At 42.0% G+C, this 9,347-nt stretch overlaps 1 protein-coding gene across 1 annotated transcript in view; it reads left to right on the forward strand.

Annotated features, from left to right (window-relative positions):
- Positions 1-1,353: 1,353 nt before the first annotated feature.
- LOC103768353 (signal peptide, CUB and EGF-like domain-containing protein 2) overlaps positions 1,354-9,347 on the forward strand; it is a gene marked incomplete at its 5' end in the record, with an annotated part of 37,461 nt that continues 29,467 nt past the window's right edge. Inside the window, 3 exons of the mRNA XM_008935494.1 lie at positions 1,354-1,476; positions 1,929-2,054; positions 4,565-4,699. Coding sequence (XP_008933742.1) covers positions 1,354-1,476; positions 1,929-2,054; positions 4,565-4,699 — 384 coding nt within the window. The remainder of the gene's footprint in view (positions 1,477-1,928; positions 2,055-4,564; positions 4,700-9,347) is intronic.

Below are 9,347 nucleotides of genomic sequence, written 5' to 3' on the forward strand. Positions count from 1 at the left end.
GCTCCCTCAATTCGCTGCTTCCCATGTCTTTTAATGACCTGACTTTTCGGCTTTGAGAGTAAGTGGATTCTGCCACCCTCTCTGGCGGTTTTCCACCTTCCCCTTGCTTTCTGGAGGTGGTATCTGGACACCCCATCCCTGTTACCATTCCGTGTGCACCCGAGAGCCAGGAGACCACTGCAGCTGTAGCACTGGCTCTTTGCCGTGTTTCCTGCTGCCAGATGCCATTAGGAGTTAAAGCTACGTGAGTACTTTCTGAAGCTGGCAACGACTGCGGTACCTACAGGCGTGTTTCATGATGGGGGAGTAGGATGGCACGATGAATGCCATAATTGTAAATGGGAGAGGTGTTGCCTGAAATTCTCTGTTAGAAAGTGATCCTTGCTATAGAAAGTGGCTGACAGTATAAGTAGTCACTTAATATTTCTGCAATTCCTCCTGTTATTTTGGGAGTTGCTTTTTGTACCTGTGTGGAGTGCTGCTCCTGCAGTTCTTCCTTTTAGGCAGTTGCTGGAAATCTTCCTCTTTCTGTGTTTGAATTCTCTTCTGCTGTATTAGAAACTTCTGCTGATGTCTTCTGCTGCCCATAACTTCTTCCTCTTCTGTCTACACTTCTTCATCTCCAGGACTTCCTCTTGTTGGTGTCTCCCTTTCTCCTCATTTCCTTTGCTCTGAAGTTTCCACCTGGATATTTTACTTCACTATGCTGGGCTTTGCGATGGCTGGCCAGGTGATTTGGCAATTCTGCTCACCAGATACTGTTCTTGTATTTAAAGAAATTGACATTATTTATAAATTATGCATCTGTTTAATGGTAAGTCAGTCTTTTAACCTCTTGGTTGTGGCTTTGAAAATATATTTCTCTAAACTCCCTTTGTTAGTTTAAAAAAAGTTTGGCTTCCCAAAGGTGATGTCATGAATGTGATCAAGAACTTTTTCAATAACTTCCTGTGTTAACCAGAAAGATTAATGGTCTTTAATGAACTTCTGTAAAACTGTCAGCTGAATCTTTGAATTGGATTTGGATGCATTTCGAAGTGGGTGCAAAAGCTTAATACAGATTTATCTGAACTGCATGCAAACACATCTTTATGCAGGTAGAGCATGATAGAAATTTAAGTTCAGAGACAGACTCACAAATATATAACATAGAATCATTAAGGTTGGAAAAGCCCTCTAAGGTCATCAGGTCCAACCATCAACCCAATACTTCTGTGACCACTGAAGTACCATATGAAATGCCCACACCAGGAACAGGCACTCTGCCTTACATCACCTGGTCAGTGATGTGTGCAGGAGACATGCCCTGCTTTCCACTTTCTGAGTTCCCTTTTGAATCTTGTCTTTCCACAGATGTGGATGAGTGTGCCCTGGGGCTTGATGACTGCCACCCTGATGCTATTTGTCAAAACACCCCCAAGCTGTACAAGTGCATGTGCAGAGTGGGTTACACTGGCGAAGGGAAGAAGTGTGAAGGTAAAGTGAGGGAAACACTGTGCTCTGCCTGTGTCACCATGAGGTATTTCTAAGAAGACAGAGCTGTTAAAGATAATGGCTTAGAATATGGAGGGTGATTTTAAAATCAAAATAGCCATTGTTTCTTCACCTGCTTTTTTTTATTTAGAAATCTAAGGCAAGTGAATTGTATGGCTTTTCACTTAATAATATCACTTGGTCTAATAAGTGGTTTGTTGTTTAACCAGCAGCCTTAAATCTGCAAGGTTAACAACATTCTATGCAGGAATCTCAGGGCATTTTGGCACTCCTTAGAAACATTCAGCAAGTAATGCTTTAGATACGGTCTCTTTGCAAGGCAATGACGATTTGGGCAGCAGTTAGTTGCTGCTCAGATTTACACAGTCACATGTCTAACTGCCTGTAACACTCAAGCAAGCATCCATCTCACTGACTTCTGCGTTCTTCCGTAGACATCGATGAATGTGATAATGACTTCAATGGAGGCTGTGTCCACGAGTGTTTCAATATTCCAGGAAATTACCGCTGTACATGCTATGATGGCTTTATGTTGGCTCATGATGGCCACAACTGTCTGGGTAAGAAGTGTGTTCAGGAACGTTGTGAGTGGTGCTAACGTAGCCATGTAAGTGCGTTGCTGGGAAATGCATGCCGGTCTGTTGGGCTGAATCATCTCAACTGGAGAAGAGTGTTACATTGGGACTAAGGAACTCCAGGTACCTATGTAGCCTTCCAATTTGGCTCTTTAGATAGTTGCGCTACATTTCTGTCAAGTGTTTTGGGTCAAAATGTGTGAAATGCCATCTATTATTGCACTAGGTGAGTTTATGTGAAAGGGCACATGCTAGCATTGTCTTTTCTGTTCCAAAGTTAGTTTAGGATCATTTCTCAGGTGTGTTTCAAATCTTGCTTGCACAGCATAATTTTAAGGCTGTAGTTAGCCTGGCTGCAGTATTTTCCACTAGTGTATGGCATATCAGGCGGGGGATGAGACCATCCCAAGCCTGTATCTTCTGCTGGGACGAATCAGAAAAGCTCTGGAGTCTCCTGTGGGACTGTGTTGGGTTTTACCTGCTGGGAACATGGTGCACGGCTCCAGGTTTAACTTTGTTACAGTGTAAATGGAGGAGAGGATGAACTCCACTAAGTTTCAAGTATTTCACTGAAGAAAGTAGAGAGGAAAGCAGATACCTCCTGATACTTTTGCAAACACACAGTGGAGTTCAGCTGGGATTACCATGAAGGGCAAAGTGTGAACAACACATTGCCTCGTACAGTGCCACCAAAGGATATAGTCTCTTTATATCCAGTTGTTCCACTAGAGCATACTTGAGCTGACTTGTTTGTGATCAGTAAGGCTAGATGTAACTTAGACCAAAACCTACCACCTGCTGTATTACCAGAAAGCTGCTCAGTATTGCATGGTAGAATTTTAAAAATAAAATGTCATTGACATACAATAAAGCTTTACCAGTGACTTGCCAATTTTGAGATGTGATGTAAATGTTAAATAAATATTTTGGCGTACAGCAAATTGGATCACATCTCTTAATCTGTTTATTTACTTTGTTCACGCCAGGGTTACCCTCCTCTCACCCTTATTTTTGAAGATCTCGGCTGTGTGCCTGGGTTTAAGCCAAATAGACAATTACTTGTTGGAAAGAGATGATTTTTTTGAAAGCTTTCCAAGGTCTGTTAGACAGAAACATCTGCTGGAGTTCAAATCTGTAATATGAAAGACTCATGGTGGCTGTTTTTTCATGATTGTTTGCATATTCACATCACTATGGAACTCTGAAATACTCAGCTTCTCTGTGATGGAGATATGTCAGCCGCTCGTTGTGCTACAGCAGGTCACATTCTTTTGCATCCAATTGGCTTACTCATTGCCTTCAGTAGAAATTAAATCTGTTGTAATACTATGTTATGCTTCTTACTAAAAGCCTTTTTCAGAAGACAGCTGTTTTATGCCAGAAATGCTACAATGTTAAATTAAAAACATTGTGCTATTAGCACAGGAACAATGAACAGAACAGGGAGCAAACATGATGTTCCATATGACTTTGCGATGAGACTAGTGTTTTTGCCCCCTGTTTTTTAAAGGACTGAGCATTTTAATTTCCTGTTCAAATTGAGATTTCTGAAAATTAGAGTAGGAGAATTCTTGCTGGTAGTGGCTACAAAAAACAGCGCATATTAAGGGGTAAAATTCCAAAGAATTGGAGGTTGGGATAAGCATCCTGTTGCTCAGAGGCTTAGCTGAAGTTTTTCTACTCTTTGCTTCTCTTGATTGTGTGGAAGCGGAGCCTTTTTATGTTCTCTGGTATTGTTAAAGCTCTGAATATTGCAAAATCAACATTAAAACTATTTCCAGAACTTTTGCTCTTGTCCTTGTTTGCAATCAGGCAGCACAGCAGCAGCCTTGGTGGTAAGTGATGACCTAGAGCTGCAGCCAGAGGATGATAAATCAAACTAAGAATCAGAACAGATATGATGTGTGAATTCTAGCTAGAGTGAAAGCAAGGAGAGGGGATAAGTTTTAAGCTAAATTTATTCTGAGGTTTGCATTCTTCTTGTTCCACCTTTGCTTCAGAATGGGGAGCTTTCTGGGAAAATACCTTTTACATCTTGGATGGGTTTGGAGCCAAAGCTGCATCCCACTAAGCAAGACAGAGCTGTGTGTGGATGCTCAGCCTAGACGTAAATGTGCTAGGCTGCTGAGTGGTAGCACTGCCCAGCTGCACTGAGAGGCAGAGCTCATTCACGTGGGTGGAATGTAGAGCCTTGCTTCTGGCTCCGCCAAGGCTACTCTGCCTTAGCTGTAACCTGTAACTGGGTAGTTTGCCAGCATTTCTTGGGAGCCCTGTGGCTGACTGGACGAACTGCAAACAGGGCGAGAGCAGCAGCAAAAGTGTACTTTCTGAGGGTGACAGCACAACAGCAGCAACAGGGCAGCCTGGGGTGTCCAAGCTGCTTGGGTGATTGCATGTCAAATAAATGTCTGACTGTACTGCATATTGAGTGGCTGATGCCAATATGAGTGTACTGGTGTTCGTACCAAGCTGGTTTCTCCCTCCCTCTCTTTCAGATACAGATGAATGTATGTTCAACAACGGTGGCTGCCAGCATGTTTGTGTCAACACTGTGGGGAGCTATGAGTGTCTCTGTAAGGAAGGGTTCTTTTTAAGTGATAACCAGCATACGTGCATCCACCGCTCAGAAGGTACTGGCTGCTTCCCTCCAGGCACCAAGCAGGAGTTTTTGACAGAAGCTAACTGCAAAATCTCTAAAATAGCTTCAAAAGTGTTTTTAGGTTGAGTTTTTCAAAGCTGTGAAGGGTCTTGAAGTCCTCACTCCTTTTAAAAGGAACAGTGTCTCAGAATCTTCTAAGTGACTTTGAAGACTGTTCACATCCCTTCTGCCCCTTTGATCCCACCTGTACGTCTGCAGTGTTGTGCTTGTTAAAGCTGTGCTGCTGTACTTCCAGTGTACTTTGTGTGGCTAAAATGTGTCCTGATCCAGGGAATGTTAACAAACTGAAGGACAGTGAGGTCTTATTTCCATTTCCATTGGCTTTGGTTATGGGGCAATACCTGCATTACCTTCAGGTACCTTTTAGATTCCCTGTACAGTGTTTAGGTTTCAGCTAAGAGATTGATTGTTTGTCAGCCCCAAAGGTATTCAAGTCATGTTCTTTGTTTTGAGTGAAACCTTTATGAAATAACCTTTGAGAGATCAGAGAGCCCTGGATATCTAATTAGACACTGAATTGAACAAAATTATTTTGATGCCCTTAGGGTATACTTTTACGTGGTTACTCAGATCAGGGAGTTGTCCATTGAACTGTACAGTGAACATTTTCTAAGAAGTGTTTAAAGCTCCAAAATTTTCTTTAATCTATGGCTTATCATTGGCATGACTATAAGAAGAATCAGAGCATGAATAAACAAATCTCATGTTAAAAATCCCCGTAGTGAAGAGATCAACATCTATAGACATATATGGCCATCCACAGATGAGTACCCCGAGGTGGCTGTCATCTGACAGAGCTGAATTGATCTTTTGTTTGAATTAAGAATTTATGTTCTCAGTGTCTCTGGTACTGGGCTGGGTCTCACAGGGGTCTGCTGCTGCATGCTGATTTCTCAGGCCATTGCTCAGCTTGCGACTGCAGGAGCTGAGCCAGTAGTGGGGACAAGCAGGAAGGCTGCAGTGGTGGGACAAGGCATTTCCCTTCGTGTTGCTTTGCTAGCAGTCATGTGGGTTTCTGTGTGTGCATGGATGATAAAAATAGGGATGAGAATCAGTTGCTTGAACTCATTGGATTCTCTAATGCCATGGGAGGAAAAGCTTCACACTTTCTTTATTCTTAGCTGTTGCTGCTTGAATACCTTCTGCTCTCCTGAACTGACAGCAGCGTTTCCTTTCACTAGTATTTGTTCCTAAATTGTACCTTTGGAATTCTACCTCTGTTCTCTTATTTTTAAAGAGAAAAATTTAAAATTTAAATTTTAAATTTTAAAACTTTAATTTTTTCTTAATTTTAAAGTTAATTTCTTTTAACTTTTTGTCAAAAAAAGAGCTTTTTTTCCCCTAATGCCAAATTTCCACTTAATTTAGTCTATTTTTTACTTTGAAAAAGGAAGCAAGAGGAAAAAAGATACATTTTTTCCTAAAAACTGTTAGAGAAAAAATATTTTTATGGAAACTACTTTTAAGAAAAAAACTGGTTTTGCCTGAAAGGCTTTTTTTCCTTAATACTAAAATAGAAAATTGTTTGTTTTGTTTTCTTTAGAAGCCATTTTTTCAGGTTGTCATGCAGTGATTGTTTCCCTCCTGCCTCCCCTGTGACTGTGAAGAAGTGCTCCATGGGATTCCCTACTTTTTATTTTTTCTTGGGAGGGCAGGCCTCTTGGAAGCCAAATCTCACTGCTCTGTCTTTCCCCTCTCTTCATTCTCTGCTTTTTCTGCTCATCACTAGGTCTTCTCTTCTCTGCCTTGTGTATCCATCTCTTGGGGTGTTTATTAGCTCTCTGCTGAGACTTCAGCATGGATTGAAACAGCATTTGGCAACTGCTGCCTAGACCATCTCTTCAGTTTTGCTTCTTACCTGTGCTATGAGGGGGCATTTCCTTCCGTGTCTCTCAGCCCAGCGGGGAGAGCGCATACGCTAACGCTGGAGAGACCTTCCTCATGGTCTGCAGTACTGGCCTTTGCAAAGACAGGAGAAGAGTGAACTGGAGTTGAGATAGGGGAGAGAGAGGTTTGGGGCTGTTGTATGCCTTCTCATGACCAGTCTAACAGAGGAGCCTAAGAGTTACCTGCCTTTCCAAGTCTATCTGCAGTTATCCTCTGGGTTCCCTGTCACCTAGCTGTCAAGTAAAATCACTGAACAGAATTAGTTCTGTTCTAACCCAAACCAGGACATAAGAACATTAAGGCTCCATTTAGGGCACATTCGAATGGACTCTTAGTAGGAGCAACTTGCTCCATTAGCATCTGACAGCATCTTAGCAGATTGGTGGTGATGTCTCTATCCTGTGTAAAAAAGACTGATTTAAACACAGATTATACGTGTAAGAGATTAATTTCACGTGACCTGATAGGGAAATGCAATGCTGGCTTTTTGCCTGTGTCTTGGTGGTGGCAGGAGTGTTCAGATCTCACTGGAGTTTGCTGAGTAACTTTGCAAAGGTCCAGTCCTCAGGGAGGACTCATCTGGCTTGGGGTCCACTAGGCCAGGCAGGTATGGGTTTCACCTCTCTTGGCTCTGAGTGTGGTGTTCAGGAGACTCATCCATCCTGTGACACTTGTATGGCAGTAGGGCAGGGTCTCTGTCTCTAGGAAGCATGTCATGGATTTGACCAAAATTTATTTGGGGTTTGTTTCTGGACCATAATCTGTCATTGCAACAGCTCTGGAATAATGTGATCTGGGAGACTTTGTCTCCCTGAAGGAGTTTGCAGTCATACAGCATTTATGGTTTTACAGACATTTCTTTAATGCAGCCTTATAAAATGGGGTGGAGTAGGGATCTTCTACAACCTTTGGATACAAGCAGCAGTTTAATAGTAAGTGCTAGGATATGTGGATATGTGTATCTTCTCTGAAACTCTGTTTTTTGGGTCACCTAGGTTTTGGTGGGTTTGGTCATGTAACTTGTTACATGATGGGCACTTTATTACAATGTGCCCTGGTTTGGGACATGGGGTTCTAGCTTTTTGTTGAGACCTGATTCTGCTCACTCAGGATGGAGCAATCCTAAATTAGAGCATTTAAACCATTTGTCTGATGTCAGTGAACTTTACCAAAGTACCTGCTTGAACAGTTTCCCCTTTGGTAGCTCAACAGAGACAAAAGAATATCTTTGTTAACAGAAATTAAGCTGCTAATCCCTTTAATGCTTTCTAATGTCTCTGAGCTAACAGACCAGATCATACTGCATGCTTGAGAACAGAAATGTCACAAAACCACAAGAGTTAATGAGGCTAATTTGTGGCCTCAGACTGTCTTGTGCCCTGACTGGCTGCACAGTAATGGATGAGAGCTTTCATGTGGGCTTCTGGGGCTGTGTCAGTGTGTGCTGCAGGGTTTGCAGGGTCATTGTCTTGTGAGACTTCTACAGAGTCCTCACTGTGGGAAAGGAATCGGAAAGCCGGTAGAGCAGAATAATCTGGGCTCTACAATATCTATTCTTTTGTTGCTTGAAGCTGTCTTAATAGAGAAAAAAGGGTACTGTAGCTTGTGCTTCAGATGGTGAGAATAGTTGTATGCAGAGCAAGGACCTAATTGAAGTGCAGTGGAGTAATGGTGATGAACTAACTCTGCTTGCCAATACAGTGGTTCTGTTTCATTTAGTAATAAGGCTGCAAGAAGGGCTGTGTAAGTTTCAAAACACACACAGGGTATGGAATTGTTCACACATTCCCTTTTTAGCAGTATGGTCACCCTTTTTATTCTCTCTCTGATTGGGCATCAGCTCAACTCGGAAGTTCACTGAGGTAACATGGGATAAGCCCTTGCAGCCAAAGTATGCTCCACTTGCTCTTTACAAATGAAGTGTTCTCACCAAGAAGGAAGAGCATTTTGGTGTAGCATGTCTTATGCAAAATGCACTGAGGAGTTGGATGGCCAAGATGTGTTCTCTGTATACCTTTCTGTTGTCTTCACTCCCAATTTTGTACCACTATAGAAGACTTCAGTAAAAATCTGTTGTGTGATGTTAGAAAAAAAATATTCTTTTAATTTGGTGATCCTGTTTGATAACTTAGCTACTGTGTGGTTTTGTGTGTGTACAAATTGTCTCACTATCTTACCAATGGTGAAGGTGATGATTTAGCTAAAGAACAAGGCAAGGTGAAAGAAGTTTTACAATGATTCTAGGAACAATTCCACTCTGTGTAATGGACTTCTTGCAAAGGCCAGAGGAAACACTCTGGCAGTCTTTGAGTGCTGGTGCTTGTAAATACCAGAGACTAAAACGACAGGATGTTTTTAGGAGGTGCACCAAAAGGAAGAAAGTCACTAATGTATGACATTGCTTTTTCATTTGGTTAAAGCATGCATTGGCATGAGATTCTCTCCAGCTGGGAAGGTGTGTACAAATACAGAACACTGTGATAGTCCCCAGTGGGGTTATTTTGGGAGGTAGTTATTCTAACTGGAAAAAAAGAAAACAAAACAAAAAAACCAAAACCAAACCAAATGGTTAACAACAACAACAACAAAAAAAAATTGACATGCGGTGTAGATACAATCTGCACGTTTGCCTGGTCCCTATTTGGTCAGTGCTGAGGTGGGTTATGACTTTGGGCATCTGCTTTGCAGGCCAGTAATTAAACCTGGGATGATTTTTGTGACTGTCAGCCTAG

Source organism: Merops nubicus, unplaced genomic scaffold (genome assembly GCF_000691845.1).
Source record: "Merops nubicus isolate BGI_N331 unplaced genomic scaffold, ASM69184v1 scaffold41332, whole genome shotgun sequence".
Lineage (NCBI taxonomy): Eukaryota > Metazoa > Chordata > Aves > Coraciiformes > Meropidae > Merops > Merops nubicus.